Source organism: Camelina sativa, chromosome 1 (assembly GCF_000633955.1).
Source record: "Camelina sativa cultivar DH55 chromosome 1, Cs, whole genome shotgun sequence".
Classification (NCBI taxonomy): Eukaryota; Viridiplantae; Streptophyta; class Magnoliopsida; order Brassicales; family Brassicaceae; genus Camelina; species Camelina sativa.
In genome coordinates this window covers 6,348,586-6,368,362 of record NC_025685.1, presented here as the reverse complement: position 1 = coordinate 6,368,362, position 19,777 = coordinate 6,348,586, and the positions used below count along the sequence as shown (strand labels likewise).

The window sequence follows — 19,777 nt, the reverse complement described above, 5'->3', positions numbered from 1 at the left end:
TTTTTTTTTTTTTTTTTTGTAAAACACAAATTGTATTGCAATTAATATATTAAAGTGTATTCACATGATGAAAGATTTGTTTTTATTTATTTTTCAAACATCATGGGAGTTACATTTTCAAGAATTAATATGCAATAAATTGTGTTAATGATTACTATTAAAGAAAAAATAAATAGTATATTGTTTTAATATCTTGAAATTATTTTAGAATAAATTGATTTAATATTTTGGGACAAAAATTGTGAAACAAATATTTACTTTTTTATCAACAAATAATTATTGTAATATTATAATATTTTTATAGCTTGAAATTAGTAAAGAATTTAATAACTATCACATTATATTTTTCCAAAATTATGATATTAATATTTAAATCTTTAATTATCAGAAATTTATTTTTTTCTAAATTTAAAATATTAATATTTAATTCTTTCTTATTTGCAAAATTATAATGTTATGGTAATCTTATATAAAGTATTGAAAAATGATACCTATGCGAAATTATAATTTTATGTTAATTATATAAAATATTGATAAATGATATCTATGAATAATTACTAAAAGGGTATTGCATAAATGTCAATATATTTTTTAGTAAAGAAATCTCATTTAAATTTAGTGAATATGAAAATAATGTATGTACTTTTGAGAAAAATAAATTAAAAGATTTTAATAATTCAAAAGTGAGGATATGTGTCGAAAATAGATGCTGCCAAATGTCATCGTGTTATGCAAAGTTAGGAGAAAACATTCTCATATTATATAATTATAATATTATAATATATTTATAGCTTGAAAATAGTAAATAATTTAATAACAATACATTATATTTTTCCAGAATTATGATATTAATATTTAAATCTTTAATTATCAGAAATTTATTTTGTCTAAATTTAAAATATTAATATTTAATTTTTTCTTATTTGCAAAATTATAATGTTATGGTAATCTTATATAAAGTATTGAAAAATAATACCTATGCGAAATTATAATTTTATGTTAATTATATAAAATATTGATAAATGATATCTATATATAATTACTAAAAGTGTATTGTATAAATGTCAATATATTTTTTAGTACAGAAATATCATTTAAATTTAGTAAATATGAAAATAATGTATATACTTTTGAGAAAAATAAATTAAAAAAAAAATTCAAAAATAAAGATATATTTCAAAAATATACGCTGCCAAATGTCATCGTATTATGCAAAATTAGAAGAAAACATTCTCATATTATATAACATATTTGTATACGCAGGTCAAAATCTCTTAGACACCTGTTTTTAGAATCAGACTCACATATTGGGCACCTGTTTTTCTCTACATGTGATCGAAGTCAAACCTTTCGTACTTAACGAGACCTGAACTGCAGTCATTAACTATTCTAATTATTATTTTCAACTTCTTTGTTAAAATATGTACATAGAACGTGACTTATTCAACCCATAATTGGAAACTAATTCAAATTATTTTGTTAGCAGATTACAGTTTAAAATAACTGTAAAGACGTTGACGTTCATTGCTTCCAAGCATTGGAAACCTATTAAGAACTCAACTTACTCTTTAAACCCAAATACAAAATAATATCGGAGAAGGTGGGATCGGCCATGGGTACTAGTGTTGTTCATCTCAGCTCATCCTCTCTCTTTATCCAATCCAGAGGACGAAGTTATAACTCCACACCCTCATTCAACAATCTCCAAAAACGCACTGTTTTGTCTCTCTCTTGTGCTATCAACTCACAAGGCGGAGACATGATTCTGCTGGAAGGAAAAAGCAATGATCCCAACTCTGCCTTTGACTTCAAGTCGTATATGATCCGCAAAGCCGAATCCGTAAGTGCGGCTTTCAACGTTTCAGTACCTCTCCAAGAACCCCTCACGATCCCGGAGGCTGTGCGGTACTCATTGCTAACTGGCGGAAAACGTGTGAGGCCTCTGCTCTGCATTGCCGCCTGCGAGCTTGTAGGAGTCGACGAGGCTACTGCCATGCCAGCCGCCTGCGCGGTCGAGATGATCCACACGAGCTCTCTTATTCATGACGACCTTCCGTGCATGGACAATGCCGACCTCCGCAGAAGCAAGCCCACCAGCCACAAGGTATTTGGAGAAGACATGGCGGTTTTGGCAGGTGATGCACTCCTTGCTTTGGCTTTTGAGCACATTCCCGAGAGGATGATCCGTGCGGTAGTTGAGTTGGCAAAGGCGATAGGTACAACAGGGCTAGTTGCTGGACAAATGATGGATCTAGCCAGCGAAAGAATGAATCCAGACAGCGTCAGATTGGAGCATCTAGAGTTCATCCATCTCCACAAAACAGCGGCATTATTGGAGGCAGCGGCGGTTTTAGGGGTTATAATGGGAGGTGGGACAGAGGAAGAGATCGAGAAGCTTAGAAAGTATGCGAGAAGTATTGGGCTGCTGTTTCAGGTGGTTGATGATATTCTTGACGTAACGAAATCCACTGAGGAATTGGGTAAGACCGCCGGAAAAGATGTAATGGCCGGAAAGCTGACGTATCCAAGGCTGATAGGTCTGGAGAGATCGAGGGAATTTGCAGAGAAACTGAGCAAGGAAGCAGAGGAACAGCTTCTAGGGTTTGATTCGGACAAGGCGGCGCCTCTAGTGGCTCTTGCTAGCTACGTTGCTTTACAGACACAACTGAGATTTTTTATGGACTGATCATCAAATTCTCAATGCATAGAATCTCTTAATTAGTCCTTTTAGTTCGATCTATGGTCTTGTTTCTTATAAATCATTTATGATGTGATCATCTCTCTGTGTTTTCAAGTTGTATTTTAGTATTGTCTTTTTGAATCTTAATGTCATGTTTCGACATAGATTAATAAGGTTTGCTCATGGCACTTAATGGTACCATTAATTAAGATTTCAGATTTCTACTAAATAAAGTACTTAAACCAAAACAGAGTATATGGATTAGTATCGTTATCGAAGCAGCAGCAAGAATCACTTTCGGACCCAAAAAGCTAGCTCATGTTCAGACTTCAGAGTGTGCATCTCCATATTAAGATTTAAGACCACTAACATTCGTAAGTACTCTGGACCAAAACCAGAGTCGTCACACAATGTACTTCTGGTTGTAGAACATGATTCTCACAAACATTGGCTATGTCGTAACTTGGAAGGAATTTAATGCATGCCCTTAAGAAAGACAGATAATGATTGTCTAACATATTTTAACGTGACTGCTTTTAATGTTCACAATCACGTACAATCTGACATGTCCCCAGCTGAATCATGCAATCAAATCATCCATTTAAATCTCTGCGCAAGGCAGCTTCAAGGGTTTACTTAATTAAAACAGAGTAGTTTGAGATGGAAACCAAGCTTTAGAAACAGTGTACCTCTAAAGATTACATGCCATTTTATTAAGGGCATGCATTAGAAACAGAGTACCTCTAAACCAATCAAATGTCATTTTATCTTTCTCTTCATGTACAGAAGTTCAAGTAAATCTATCTGTGTTAGAAACAGAGTACCTCTCAAAACAAAGCATCTGTGTGCCTCTCCATTTTAAGGCCAAAACCATGGTCGACCCGATGTGGTTCTTTCTTGTTGCAGAAGGAATTTAATGCACAGGGGACACCTTGATTGACTGAGTAGCTTGGAAAGGACACCTGGATTGGATTCCCCACTTAAATCAAATTAAATGATCGTCTGACATTTTTCCTCCCAATTAATGTTTCTCAGTTCATCATTGTGTCCAACCATAACAATAGATACAACTTGTACATAGTTAATTCATTTTGTTTTTATTCAAATCAGGATCCATTGAAGAAACGTCAGGGGTAAGACAAGCGTCCAGGGTTTACTTAAATAAAACAGAGTAATTTGAAATGAAACATTAAAAACAGAGTTCCTCTAAACACTCTATTTCGTCTTTATCCTGTTACACAGTAATAACATGGAAGCAACAATAATGGGTTTTGGTCTTCCTAACGTTCACAGCGTCCTTCTCTCACGCACGACCAACCTCTCACTTTTCTCAGCGTTGGCTTCACAATCCCATTCTTTCCCTGAAAACGGCTAAAAAAAAGAAAAATCCACTTGGTATGGTTAAGATCTACTGAGATATAAAAATTTAAAAGGAAAATTAAGGAATGAACAAGTTCGGTATTGAAGATAAGAGATTCAGCATCCACTTTTAGCGTACAGCAGCAGATAATTACAAAGCATCACTATCCTATTGCTTCACAACTTATTTGGAAAGATATGACTATACATGAGAGAACCCATTTTTCAAAAAAAATATACAAACGTGATCGTATGTACGTACTAGAAAGTAGTCTACGTGATGCGTGAGTCATCTATACATTGATTAATTTGAAATAAAGAATGAAGTTTCTATTCAATTGTATAAATATATATGTAATTATTAGTATATGTATTGAAAATTAATTTTTACAATATTATGATTTAACTACAATATTTTAATATATATTTGTTATATGATGCTTCATAAAAGAGTCATTTTGAGATAGAGGAAAAAAGTTAAAGTACACAGTATTGTTGAAAATATTTAAACAATATGTTACAATAATAATAGGGCCATTGTTTAAGTTACCGCAAAATCAATTTAATTTGGTATTTTCGTTAAGTAATTAAGATAAATTATATTTATTTATAACTTTGTTTTTTTTTGAAAAAAACTGATCAGTAGTCTAAAAAAAAATTGTAAGACCTTACTATATAATTACTTTGATAGATAATTTAATGTTGTTCTATATATTAATTTTACTTTCATCATCTAAAAGTAATACTTAACAACAAATAATTTTAAAAGAAATACCTTCTCTTGTAATCCATTTTCAATAATATCCTTATATATATATATATATATATACAAAATAACTAAATTCTAAACCCTAAACACCAAATACTAAATATACTAAACATTATAATACTAAACATTATCTCTCCATCACTCTTGAATTAACTTGCCTCAACTTTTTATGTTTTGTGAATGATTTCATAAATAAAACATTTAATTTTTATAAATTTTATACAATGGACTATTGATGTACCATTTTTCCATTGCTTGCTTTTTTATGACTCACTTTACCTCTATATAATTAACTTTTATTTTGTTTGGTCCAAACGTTTGAAGTGCCTTTGATATGCCTCCATTTTCATGGATAGTGATTCTCCACAATCCAGCCTGGCCAATATTGTTATATGAAACAAAATCCCTTTTCATCCAACAAAATGAAAATGTTGCCACAAATCATATTCCAGCCTTATTTCCATTTATCATTGAATTTGTTTTCTGTCAACATATAATTGACAAGGTCCGATTCATAGTTAGTCCCTACTAAGCGAGATAACGTGACATAGTGGAATCGAACTCCGGTGGGATCGGTCACAGAGGTGGTGATGTAACCACTTGACTAAAAAAACTTCCCATCATTGAAAATTTTAAAAATTATGTGGGACTGTATTAAATGGTTATATTAGACAATACTCCCTATGTTCCTGATTAATCCATATTTTAGGGTTTTCAAACATCTTAAAAACTGACTTTACTTGCATTATGTTTTTGTGATTAACGAATTTCAACCAAGAATATTCAGTTCTTTTTTTTTAAGTTTACAATTTGTTATTAATTATTTATTAAAACATATAGAAAACCTAAAAATTGTTTTTTGTGCAACATTTGTTTTTCTCTAGAAAATGGATTTATAAGGAATGGATGGAGTAGATTTTAGTGAGGAAAATATATCGTGACTATTATAATATACATATTATTTGATGGCCTTTAACCATAATATAAATTTATGGTCTAAGGTTGTTTAGTCTGCTTGTCCTCCGGAACTGGCTTGGTTCCTTTCTCGATAAGATGTTAAAACAAACACATAAACCTAAAATGAAGACGTTTAACTAATCGTCAGGAAAGTTCAAATAATGGCTACATATATAAAAACCAAGAGTAAATTTTGATTAAAATGTAAATAAAGGAATTCAGATAAAAATTTGGTTAATCATTTTTTTTAAGAATCTACCTTCTTGTATCTCGAGAAGACTTTAGCTGAGCCTTTAATATCCATTGATTTCATTCCATGGCTTCTATATAATAGGGTTCTGCTAGCTTCACTAAGATATAAATCTACAAAAATAAAAATAATAAATAACATTTAACAAATTTGGTTAAGAAAATGGGAAACAAAATTATTTTACAAAATGTAACTTGTCAATGCATCTATGTAACTATTCTACCAAAAATAAAATGCATCTACGTAATTATAAAAGTTGAAAATACTTGGCCATGTTTTTCACTCTTCTTCTCATCTGTGAAACACAGAACACATGAAATATATCTTGATTATGGAGAGAAAGGGTATATATATTTTGGTTAATTATAAGGACACCTTGCTAGATATCAAATCTCTATTTGGATCATCAAAGATTGGAGAAGGGTACCATCATAATCAAGAAACATGATGATCTTTTTTCCTCTTGCAGCGTTGATGATATATGTTATAACAGGTCTAGAATTTGAGAGTAAATTTGAGTCTAAGTATTTAAGTAAATGTCTACCTATGGCTATATATACGTACGCTATTTGAATGTTAGATAGATGTAACTCTTAGGTTCAAAATATTTTGTTAACAGTTACAAATTTGGGAATTGTGGAATTCGGTGTCATAACTTTTGTAACATAAATATTTGCAAACAAAAATCTTTCCATTAGACTAAATACATTTCAATGCATGGTTATTGAAATTATAACTCTCTTTAATGCATGGTAAAAGCAATTTGTAACCACTACATGATATTAAATATAAAATTTTAATATATTTTCCATATAAAAAATAATCAAACTTAATGGTTTAACTAATACTATTTTAAATATGTCATTTACAATTTTCTAATGAAATAAATAGATAGAAAATCAAGAAAGTCAACATATATGAAATATATATATATATATATATATATATATATATATATATATATATGATTTGAACATGACAACAATTCTGAAATGCTCTTGAGAAGATCGATTTTATGTTGATATGTGTATTGATATAAAAGGAAAGCTATTGTTGTGTAATTTATCATAATTTAATAGGATTTTAGTGGAAGTGTAGAGCTGACTAACTTTATTGCCTACTCAATTAATGAAAGAAAATATTTTATGATTCTAAAACGTGTTAAAATTTAGGTTTATAAATATATAAAAGCTTAATCATAATCATGTATTTAAACTATTTCCATTTCTCATCCAAGATATGGTTTTTATTATGATATTTTCTTTTATTAAAAATAGTGTGTATTTTTTTCACTTTAAAGGATGAAAGACAAATTAAATAAAATGTCAGAAAAATGTTTAAAGTAGATGTATCAAATATCAGTTATTTATTAGTAAATGTTATAGAATATTATATTTTGTATCATATACTTTATTATAAAATAATCTGATTTTGTTTGACAAAAAAAATTTAAGATATAAAAGTGGATTTAAAAATATATGTCAATTGTACCAACATTAAAAAGAGAAATATGATTATTTGGAATTAGAAATTATATAAATTTGTTTTAAAAGAATAAAATGAAAATAAAGGACGATAAGTGTCACTAAAAGAGAATGTCAAATGTTGCAATGTGAGTAAAAGTTAGAAAAAACCTTGCATATTATATAAGATACCTCAATCAGATTAGATATTTTGCATTACAAGTTACAACAACCAGATCAGTACACAATATTCATTAAATGTGTTCCTGGCCGTTGAGTGGTTGACCACGTAGCTTCCTTTGTTCCTTGTTTACTTAAGGGAAATAAGAGCAGTAGCCAGTAGATATGAGATATCTTTTGGAATAAAAACCCAACCAACCTAAAAACAGAGTATTTCAAGTAAAACAGAGTAGTTATATCTATCTAATCTTAACTTTGACTAAAATGGAAACAACAAGAATGGGTTTTGGGATCAGAACTTTCTCTTACCTTCACCAATTCCCCGCTGTCTTAAGACCAGCCTCTCCGTGTCTCGTCCCCCTTCTCATTCGCTGAAACCCATAAAACCTAACTTGTTCTGTGTTAAAGCTACTACTAAGAGTTCGACTAGTGATGATCTTGAGAGTACTCGTCCTTTGACGCAATTTCCTCCCTCTTTTTGGGGAGATTACTTCCACTCACTTCCTATCGACGACTCAGTAAGTATTTGGATCATATTTTGACGTATCCAATGTCTTATTTTGTCCATGGTAAGTAATTTTAAAACTTTTAACTTTTAGGGCACAGACACAGTACGGTTGACATAATTATTGAGGCAAGTTTACTGGCTAGAGAACCCTCTACGGTTCCTATGACATAACAATACTTTGAAGGATGAAAGTCCTATTTTTGAGCGCAAGGTTATAGCTTCTGGGAGTAATTTAAAACCAGAGTGCGAAAGAGTTGTAGTCAAGTACTTCAACCAAAACAGAGTATATAGACCTGTATTGTTATAGACGCAGCAGCAAGAAAGACTTTCGGACCCAAAAAAAGCTAGCTCGTGTTCAGAGTGAGCCTCTCCATATGCTTCTTGTTGCAGAACACTGGCTATGTCGTAACTTAGAAGGAATTTAATGCATGCCCTTAAGAAAGAGAGATAGTGATTAAATATGATTGCTTCGATTCTCAATTAATTCAATCGTATTAAATGACTGTCTAACAGTTCTTTCCCGTGACTGCACAATGACACCTAAATAAAACATAGTTAATGTTTATCCAGATCTTTTATTTTGGCTATGTCGTATTGTAACAGTTCTCACAATGACATGTCCCCAGCTCAACCATGCAGAACTGAAACCGAAAATATTTTGTTTTTTTATTTATTTATTGAAAACATCCATTTAAATCTCTGCGCAAGGTTAGGGTTTTACCTAATAAAACAGAGTACTTATGAAATAGAAACCAAGCATAAGAAACAGAGTACCTCTGTTTTCATTTCAAGGCTAAAATGCACAGGACGCCTTCATCAACCCGATGTGGTTATTTCTTGTTGCAGAAGGAATTTAATGCACAGGGGACACCTTGATTGACTGAATAGCTTGGAATGGATTCCCCACTTAAATCAAATTAAATGATCGTCTGACATTTTCCCTCCCAATTAATGTTTCTCAGTTCATCATTGTGTCCAACCATAACAATAGATACAACTCGTACATAGTTAATTCATTTTGTTTTTATTCAAATCAGGATCCATTGAAGAAACATCAGGGGCAAGACAAGCGTCCAGGGTTTACTTAAATAAAACAGAGTAATTTGAAATGGAACATTAAAACAGAGTTCCTCTAAATGCTATCTCCAGTAGCAACATGGAATCAACAATAATGGGTTTTGGTCTTCCTAATTTTCACAGCTCCCCTCTCTGTCTCACGACCAACCTCTCTCTCTCTTTCCCCGGCGTTGGCTTCACAAGCCCACTCTTTCCCTCAAACCGGCAAAAAAAACCCACTTGGTCTGTGTTAGGGCTAGTGCTACTGAGACTAATGATGAACTCGAGCGAACTCGTCCATTGGCACACTTTTCTCCCACTCTTTGGGGAGATCACTTCCTTTCTGTTCCCTTAGATGTTGATGTAAGCACATGATGACTCAATCTGTTTCACATTGTTGGTTTAGTTATACATTATTCTTTTGTATTTTTGTAGAAATTTGATGAATTTTCAAGAGACATTGAAGTGAGGATGAAGCCAAAAGTGAGGGACATGCTCATGTCTTCCAAAAACAGTGACAATGAGAGGATCCGTCTCATCCATTTGCTAATTAACCTCGGAATCGCATATCATTTCGAAACTGAGATTGATGAGATCCTTATCCAAGCTTTTACGAATTTGGAGGACATAATCCACAAGGAAGATGATTTAGAGACAATCTCCACCATGTTTGAGGTTTTCAGACTACGCGGTTACTATATTCCTTGCGGTATGGTTTTTGGTTACCTTTGATTCACATAAATATATACACACTCATATATAACTTGTTTATCGACTTCATTGTAGATGTATTCAATAGATTCAAAGGTGAAGATGGGAAGTTCAAGGAAAGTCTAGCTGATGATGTTAGAGGGATGCTACAATTGTACGAAGCAGCACATCTTGGGACACCATCTGAAGATATAATGGACGAAGCATTGAGTTTCACTCGGTATCACTTGGAGTCATTAAAAGGTCATCATGCAGCAAGTGCTAGTCCCCATCTCTCTAGACATATACAAAACGCACTGTATAGAGCTCGGTATCATAAATTGGAGATACTAGTCGCAAGAGAATATATCTCTTTCTACGAACAAGAAGAAGATCACGACGAGACGCTGCTAAAGTTTGCAAAACTCAACTTCAACTATTGCCAGCTACATTACATTCAAGATCTAAAAGATTTGACTAAGTATGTTGTGGTAGTTCATTTCTTCAGTCTTGACATATTACATATATATATCGTGCAGTGTTGCTTTATTTGAATATTTATGTTTTGCAGATGGTGGAAGGATCTAGATCTGGCATCTAAGCTACCTTACATCAGAGACAGAATTGTAGAGGTCTATTTCGGGGCACTCACAATGTATTTTGAGCCACGGTATTCGCTTGGGAGAATTATAGTCGCAAAAATCACTGTGGTTGCAACTGTTTTGAATGACACATGTGATGCATATGGCACTCTTCCTGAAGTTACAAGTCTCGTTGACTCTTTTCAAAGGTATTGTCTTTAAATCTATTTACTAGATTAAGGTTAAGAGTAAGTAACTTGGCGTCCAAATATTTATGGTATAGGTGGGATCTTGGGGACATTGAAAAGCTACCAAACTATTTAAGAATCGTCTTTCGAAGTGTGTTTGAAACTTTAGAAGAGATTGAAAAAGAAATGATGCCTAGAGGAAGATCACGCATTGTGCAAGTAGCAGTAGATGAGGTGAGTCCTCCAAATTGGGGTAGCAAAAGTTGTAGTCAAGTCTGTGTCTACAACTACAAGAAAAAACTGAATGTTTTGCATGTAGATGAAGAAGTTGGGGAAATCATACTTGACCATCTCGAAATGGGCACGCACAAGTCACGTGCCAACCTTTGAGGAGTACATGGAGATTGGGATGCAAACGTCAATGGATAAGTTTGCAGCCTATAGCTTTATCGCTATGGAAGATTGTGATGAGAATCAAACGTGCGAGTGGTACAATTCCAGACCCAGAATGATGGAAGGTTTGAATGGCCTGTATCGTCTTAAGAACGACATAGCCACCTATGAGGTAATAGTAAGACATAAAAAATCATGACAACCAAACAATATTCACATCAACAACAAGTTATTGTCTTAGAAATTAACTTAACGAATGTAATGGATGAGCAGAGGAGAAGTGGCTAATGGGCTGAATTGCTACATGAAGCAACATGGTGTTACCAAAGAAGAAGCGATTGGAGAGTTGAACAAGATTGCTACTGATTATTACAAAATAATAATGGAGGAGTACTTGACGACAACCGCTGTGCCACGCCCGATTCTGGTGCGATGCCTCAACGTTTCACGACCCATCGATCTGTTTTACAAGGAGGGTGATGAATTCACTGATCCTTATTTCGGAAAGCTCAAAGAAGTCATCTCTTCTTTGTTCATCCATCCAATTCCTCTTTAATAAAGTGCATAGAAACACTTCTAAATAAGACGCTTTGTATTCTTCTTTTTTTTTTTTTCCTTTCCCCTACCGTAATAGCCAAGGCATATAATTTGTGGGTTCTTTGTTTTTTCACTGGTGTCACACTGGTAGCCGAACCATGAAGTAGACATTTTGGATTTGTTCCGTAATTATGCCTTAAGAAAATAAACTGTTCACCTATAAAGACGTTTGGTATATATATAATTTTATATATACAAAAATCTTATAATTTATTTTGTTACCGAAAATATCGCTAATGTTTAATATTTTCATGAAGAAGTTGTAAAAGAAGAAAAAGTAAATGTTTAAACATCCTTCATGAAAACATAACCTATCCCTTATATTCACCTCAACCGCCGCCTCCACAACCGCCACCTCCACCACCGCCTCCACAACCGCCTCCCCCGTCACTGTAACTATTTCCATTACCACCACCACAGCCTCCCCCGTCACTGTAACTATTTCCATTACCACCACCACCACCACAACCAACACCGGAACCACTATTTAAAACGGATACAGCCAATGATAGCGCGATGCCAGTGCTTATCATATCTTGATCTTTGGCTCTATACGCAGGCCTAGGGAGCTCCACTGGTCGTGGTGGAAGCAGTGAAGCCCGCGGTGGAAAAGGAAGCTTTGTATCCCTGGTGATGATGCCTTCACTTCCATCTCCGCCACAAGCACCACCTGAACCACCATAGATATTGGTTCTAGCCACTGATATGGCTGTACCAGCGCCTGCCAAATCTTCACATTTGGTTTTATACACCGGCAACCCGAGCTGCCCTCGTCGTGAAAGCGGCGGTGGAGAATCGACATCTGCCCCGCTGGCGATGATGCAGCTTAAGAAGATAACCACCACTATTAATACGACGCATGATACGAGTGCAACAACCAAATCCAACATTTTCTCTAGTTTCTTCCCACTTAAGAAGTTCGAACCTCGAGTTTTGCAATAAAAATGTAAACTCCTTAACTTAAATCAGATCCTATAGTCTCTTACACATTTGTGTAGATTTTATTGTTGAGAGTTTTAACAAAAATTAGTGGACTTATCATATATGTTTATCAATAATATATCTTTTAGATTGTCATTGATTGCCCTGGATTTGTATTGACTTTTTTTCTTCTATTTCTTATTTTATTTTTAAGCTTATACTTCCTCTGTATCATAAAAGATGGTTTTTAGGATTTTCACATAAATTAAAAAACATTTTAATGTTTAGCTCTAAATGTATTATTTATTTATAATACACATTTCTCATGACTATTAGCCAATAGTAACTTATTAAAAATTTATATTCTCAATTAATGAATCTTGAAACCTACACAATTTTCTAACAATAATTGATAAATAAATTATAGAAATCAATCTTTGTAAATTTTTTGTGATACAGAGGGAATATGTCTTTATGCTTTTCTAAAAAATTTCATTCCAATTCTGGTATGCTCTCTTTTAAGAATTTCAATTTGGTATGTTTATATTTATAAAAAGGATTTTCTTTCTAGAGTATGTTATTATTTATATTATCAACCAATTGTTTCATTGACCTCATTGCCAACAAAACAGAATATGGGTTTATGCCGTTTCAAATTGTACAAATTTTAAACAAAAAAAAAAGAGTACAAAAGTGCTCAGGTTTCCATTAGTTGGAAAATCCCTTTTGACTGAGGAGAACATAATGATATACGACCAGTAGTACACATTTACATATATATAACTAAAAGGAAAAAAGGATTTTTGATTGATGAAAACGAATCAGGTTTTAGTCATATCTTGAAGGTGAACGTGAATCATATGATCTGCGTGAACCATGAGACCTCGGTGAACCTGAAACGTTTGATCTTGGAAGATGAAACTGAGGATGTTGATGATATTGAGCTGATTGCCCCCTAAGAGCAGTTGCTGAAGGAGAACATTTCTCCACAAGGAATCTGAATAATATTCCAGAAAGTCCAGCCTGCACTGCCTCTATGAGCAGAGGTGAACTGTCTTCCCCTACTGGGAATCCAAGATTAGATGCGAGTACTAGTGCTCAACCAGATTTATAGCTTCAACTAGTCAAAGTATTGATGAACCTTCTGTTTGAAGGAGGAAACGAAGACATTGAATCGTTCCAGATGAAGGGTTACTGCCAAAAGGTGTTTTTTCTCTGAGGATAAGCCGATTCGAAAACCTTAGGACACTGAATCGAAAGGGTTTCGAGATACTGTAGCGCTCGAGACAATGGAGATCAACGGCTGTGATAAGCTGCATATATCGATAGATGAAGATCTTCCTTGTTCATTGTCTTGTCTGAGAATAAGCTCATGTTCATTGTTGACTGAGAGTTTTGCTGAAGCAGAAACAGAGTTCTTCAAGGTATTGAACATTCCACATGTTGAAATCAATGGTGAGATCTTCTCTTGAGAAAAATATTATTTATTTATTTGTAAAAAGTATACACTAGAGACCTTACTTGATTTACACGACACTGTAAATTTTTCACAATTTTTTACCAAGATTTGATATTTGTATCTCAAAACAATGACTATTTCAGTACTAATGCACTATTGGTCTAACCTTGAAAAAAAAAAGGTGAAAAGCAAATGCTCCAAAAATCCCTTAGAGAGAAAGATGATAGAAGTATCTCAGTGGAAACGACAGAAAAGCCTAAAAAAAAACTCCAAATTCAGAGGCAGGATCATAGTGTTCCCAGCTACTAATAACATAACTGGAGATTAACTGTTCTAAAAACGTAACAGATAATGGGAAGAAAAAAAAATTGCTGAAGGAAATGAAATGGTTTGCAGTCATCTCTCTTCTGAAACGCCAGCTAGTCGGGTCTCTCTTCTAGTTTGTTGATGGTGGTCGAGTGATTCTTGGCCTCACTGGTGTCTTTGAAGGGCTTACCCTGAAAAAAAAAAGATATAAAAGCCAAATTTAGATCCAGTTGAGATATTCAGAGAAATCTTTTAAGACACTGCATCGATCGAATCTACCTTATCGGTTGGGCACCAACGAGCAATCCACTGCAGTTGAGCGCCCTAAGTGCACTATCTGCCTGCTCATTCAATAAAACAATATTGCTAAGACATTATGTCAGTCAAGTCAACAAATGCTAAGACATGGAGAAAAGAGCTCACCAGAGCAAATTCAACAAAAGCTATGCGAGTTGAATGCAACTCATCGCCAAGAAGCCTCAGACGAGTTACCTGCGTATTACACCACAAGTTAAGCATCACATTCACTCCTTAGAAGAAAATTTCAGGTTAATTAACAAATAAGAGAGAAAGAGAGAGATGAGATAGTAGAGGTTCTGTTCTGACCTCACCACATGCAGACTCAAAGAAGGTTCTCACATCAGCTTGAGAAACCTGCACTCGTAGGAAAAAGTCTTTAAACAGGCGACACTAATAAACATATGTATAGATTCTATGTAGATAGTTCATCATTTACCTTCTTGTCAATATTAGTGCAGTAGATTGTCCTTGTGCACATCTCCCTTTCATCTTCTGACTGAATTAACCAAAACATAGTAGATATTAGAAGTAAAATTCAAATCTCAAAACTGAAACCAAAATGATTAGTATAACTTCTGATCAAAATCCCTATAGAGCTTACCCTGGGAAGAAAAGTGGGGTTCACTGGAAGAATAGCAGTTTTTGAAGGTAAGACCCTCACCGGGTAGAACCCAAGCATTGTTCCACCAAGGCTTAAAGCTTCTCGTGCACCCTCTGTAGAAATTTTTAACTATGTAAATAATTACTATCATTTTATTTTGTTAAAGCATTTCAAGATTAATCTAGCAGCCAAACTTACGGTCATCAGCAAATTCAACGAACGCAAATCGAAGGACTGAATGTGGATCGCCACAGATTCGACAGTCGACAACCTTCACAAAATTATATAACTCAATGTTACCACCAAAGTAACTTTTTTTTTTTTATCATGAAACTTCTTGCTACACAATCGTTTCAACAGGAAGGTTTTTAAGGTTCAGTATATTTGTCACACAGCCTAAAAAATACTATATTTAAAGTAAACACACTTTCCAAACCCATCAAGTTGAAAGATATATAACAGAACATAAATTTAAAGCTTACTTGTCCACAGTTACTAAACAAGGCAGCAAGACCCTCCTCAGTCACCTAGATCACAAAACAGAATTGTTACATTGATGCAAGTTAACTAGACTCTGTTGGAGAACCTTAATAGAGAGACTTATGAAACTTACACTCTGGTCAATGTCAGAAACATACACTGTTCTTCTAATACTATCCTATCTTTGAGCCTTAGAAATCCTCCCAGTCAACCTCCTCCTCCCTTGGCTATAATTGTTTCTTCTCTATAATAACAAAAAGCAGCAATAAAAACAGAATTAAAGAAAAAAGCAAACCCATTAAGTAAAAAAGTTTAAAGCTTTAACAGCAAACAGAATTGTTCTACCTTCCTGGTATTGTCATCCTTCTTGGCATCAGATTCAAATTCTTCACCAGATTGCTTCTTGGCAGTGGCAAAATCGTCAGCAGAGAGATATTGATTAGGTTTCCCAACCTGATTGTTCTTCTTAGGGTTGTAGTAAGAAGGGAAAAACTCCTTGGCCAGAGGATTCAGTTTCTTGAACATGGCCACAAGCTTCTTCATATCAAATTCCGATTTGGGTTTCAGCTCTGATTCAGCCTCGGTGATCGAAGTGTTCTCATCAATTCCTTCACCGATGATCTTTTCACCACCATCACTTTTGATATTAATTTCATGAACATCGTCCAGAACAACATCAGTGACCGCAGCAGCCATTGGATCAAAAACAACAACTCACCAGAAAACACGAAACAGAGAGGCTCAAAAATTAAGAACAATTAAGAGAAAGTTATCTCTTTTTCCCGTATATATTTTCCGACGAAGATGATCCAAAATGTTACACTCTTAATGGACCAAAACAAACCATATATAAGAGAAGAAAAATGGACAAAACAGCGCAAAGGAAACACGAGAGAGGTTTGATCTCGTAGATATGTGTATATATATATAAAAAAAACAGACTGTTTAGTGAAAATGTAATAAATTAGCCCATAAGAAAGAAACAAATACAGAAAGCTTCTGTGTGTGTGTGTGGTAATGGTGGTGAGGAGAGACCACCAAGAAGAAAGAAGTGGGGGAAGATGATGAAAGAAAGAAATAAAGGGAAGAATAATAATGTTTTTTTTTTGGCTTCCGTTTTGGCCGCTCTCTATTTTGGCCTTTTCTACTTGCATTACAAGTAGGAAATATAATTCTTGTTGTTAAAGGGAACCATTTATTTTTTAATTATCTTTGTGTCCCCTTATCTTTTTTTTCATTGCACGAATTGCCTCAAGTTTACGTTGGCCCTAAATTTATTTTTATAGGTGTTCTAAATTTTGTCGATCTAACCAATTTAATCCTAAGAACACTATGGATAACAACAATGTCTGATTTAATATTGTTTCAAATTTCGACGCAGTTCGAGTCTAGCTAAGTGAAGTGAGTCGATATGTTATTATCAAACTATCATATAAGGGAATCATATAAAGTGACAATATCAATCATACTATTATTTTATTCCATTTTGTGATTATATTCGTCTTCTTTTTCTTTTCTTTTTCCTTTTGGTTAATTTTTCTTCTTCCATTTTATTGTTTTCTTGTTCAAACATTTTTTTCTGTGTCGTAGAGAGAGTAGTAGACTCGTTAAACTAATAAGTCCGTTGCATTCTGCTACGAATGCATAAATATATGTGTTTGTTAGGATCTTCTTATCTATTTCTCTTTTTCTTTTTTTATAATAAATTTCGTTTTTCTCGTTCTTCTCGTTCTTCTCCAGTATATTCAAAATTTTCATTTTAAAATATTATAATGTCAAATCTCGGCGCGAATCAAATATCTAGCTTATTCAACAACAGAATCCACCGTCTTCGTCGAAACTAGAATAGAGAATGAAATTTATGATTTCCCTTTTTAATTGTCTTATACAATTTTTCTCGTTTGAGTAATACGTCTAATATACATTCATTTATATATATATATATGTTCTAAAATATTATCCATCGCGAAATTTTCTGGATCTCTTTCTTTATTGATTAAATTAATTAATTTTAAGAAAGAAAAGGTCAATTATGATAAAGTCCCCTACTCTTTGCATTTTTGAGTATTTAAAACGTTTTCCCCTTCGTTGCAAACGCAAACAAACGACTCGACATGTCACACAACAATGGAAGGATCTGTTTCGAAAGAAGTTATATTTTAACTTCGTAAAGTAAACCATTGTTCAAAGAAATACAAGTACTATATAAGACTCGTTCCATTGGTGAAAAGAAGTTTCCAAAATAACGCATTGTATATATACACGTTTGATGTTATATATACGAGAGATGCTTTCTACATTTAAGACCAAATCTCTTTTAATTTGACACCAAACTAATAACAACTCAATGTGTCGTTCTCTTCTCTTTTTTTTTTTTTTTAATATATCATATATTCATAAACATGACACATACGGTTTATATTTTGTTTTTAATATATCGTTGTGTAACATATACACATGGACAGACAAATTTTCCTTTAACTCCACGATGACACGAGTTCTTTTCGACCACAAATGTTATTATGTACACTTTTCATATATATATATATATATATACGTGGTGGCCGTTGTATATAATAAGATATTTAATCGAATTGGGTTCACTCCTAAGGTGAACTCCTTTATTCAATTCTCCATATTTTAGTCAATGAAATTTTAACATATCATAATACATTTAATAACCTATTCATTCATCTTTTTATAAAATAAAGAAACAAAATCTTTATACATTATTATAAAATTAAAAACTTAAACTGCTTATTTATAAATCCAAACCAATATATAATTTTATTCTAATTGTAAAATCTAAAACCTAATCATCTCATTTGTAAACCCAAACCGACATATAATTTCATTCTAATTGTAAAATCTAAACCCTAACCATCTCATTTGTAAACCCAAACCGACATATAATTTCGTTGTAATTGTAAAATCTAAACCCTAACCATCTCATTTGTAAACCCAAACCGACATATAATTTTGTTTTAATTGTAAAATCTAAACCCTAACCACTTCATTTGTAAATCAAAACCGACATATAATTTCGTTTTAATTTTAAAATATAAACCCTAACCACTTCATTTTTAAACCCAAACTGACATATAATTTTGTTTGAATTGTAAAATCTAAACCCTAGTTACCTTATTTGTAAACTCATACCGATAGATCATTTCATTCAAATTGTAAAATCTAAACCAAGCCAATATTTAACTTTCCTTAAAAAATTATACAGAATTTATTTCCTTAATCTGTTTTGCTTTTTAATTTAATTTTGATTTATTGTTTTAAATAAAATAATGTATATAATATTCTGATTGGTTGAAAATGAAGAAGTGAACAAGAAGGTTCACCCTAGGAGTGAACCTAAGTATTTTTCTATCTAATCTCTCCTCGAAAAGTCTAATAAGTATTGATGACGATATTGTTGTTGTACTCCGTACCCCGTTATACAATATTTTATATATGTTTGTATAACAAAAACTCAAAGATAAAATCTCTCTCGTGATGTTGGTGATTTTCGCTTGAGGGGTGATATATCATGGTTTTTGTGGTTTTTAACCATGGTATAAGTGTGCTTTTTAAGTCTTTTGATTTGTTTTCTAGGTTGTTTTTGAGCCTTTATAGGTTTAGATACTCATTGGCACAGACGGAATACAAATAAGCTAAAAAGGATGATTTGGAACATAATCAAAGCATTAAGGCTGATCTACGAAGGTGGGAGACAAGTTCAAGAGTATGCATCAACCGATGCAACCCAAAGCATCGATCGATGCTGCTGCCACAAGTCAATCAGAAGTTTTCTCCACAAGCTCTAGAAGATTTACAAAATTTGCCCAAGTTTCTTTTATTTGCAATTAAGGCCCAAGACGTGTTTTAGAGTATTTATAGGATTTTTATGGTCATTGTTTAGATCTAAGTTATTTTCTAGCAATTTTTCTGCCACCTTTTGAGAGAGAGACCTTTTTGAGAGAGACAAACCAAGAACTCAGCCCTGTTGAGAGAAGCTTTCTAAACTCTTTGTTTTTTCTTTTGAATCATT

At 33.2% G+C, this 19,777-nt stretch overlaps 3 protein-coding genes and 1 pseudogene across 3 annotated transcripts; 2 read left to right on the top strand and 2 right to left on the bottom strand.

Annotated features, from left to right (window-relative positions):
• On the top strand, positions 1,528-2,842 carry LOC104779265 (geranylgeranyl pyrophosphate synthase 11, chloroplastic-like). The gene has a single exon (XM_010503628.2). It carries the CDS (start codon positions 1,613-1,615, stop codon positions 2,684-2,686), a length of 1,074 nt encoding a protein of 357 aa, XP_010501930.1. The 5' UTR covers positions 1,528-1,612; the 3' UTR covers positions 2,687-2,842.
• LOC104779258 (terpenoid synthase 17-like) lies at positions 9,221-11,377 on the top strand. The gene is given in 8 exon segments (XM_019246263.1): positions 9,221-9,391; positions 9,394-9,585; positions 9,658-9,931; positions 10,009-10,393; positions 10,484-10,702; positions 10,777-10,915; positions 11,001-11,246; positions 11,348-11,377. Coding segments are annotated over 8 exon segments (1,539 nt in total). The 5' UTR covers positions 9,221-9,322; the 3' UTR covers positions 11,363-11,377.
• LOC104704822 lies at positions 12,001-12,561 on the bottom strand. The gene has a single exon (XM_010420853.1). It carries the CDS (start codon positions 12,559-12,561, stop codon positions 12,001-12,003), a length of 561 nt encoding a protein of 186 aa, XP_010419155.1.
• On the bottom strand, positions 14,236-16,858 carry LOC104779249 (annotated as a pseudogene).

Bases quoted from the DNA above. Each gene is read 5' to 3' on its own strand.
- LOC104704822 (XM_010420853.1), bottom strand. From the start codon at position 12,561: ATGTTGGATTTGGTTGTTGCACTCGTATCATGCGTCGTATTAATAGTG.
- LOC104779265 (XM_010503628.2), top strand. From the start codon at position 1,613: ATGGGTACTAGTGTTGTTCATCTCAGCTCATCCTCTCTCTTTATCCAA.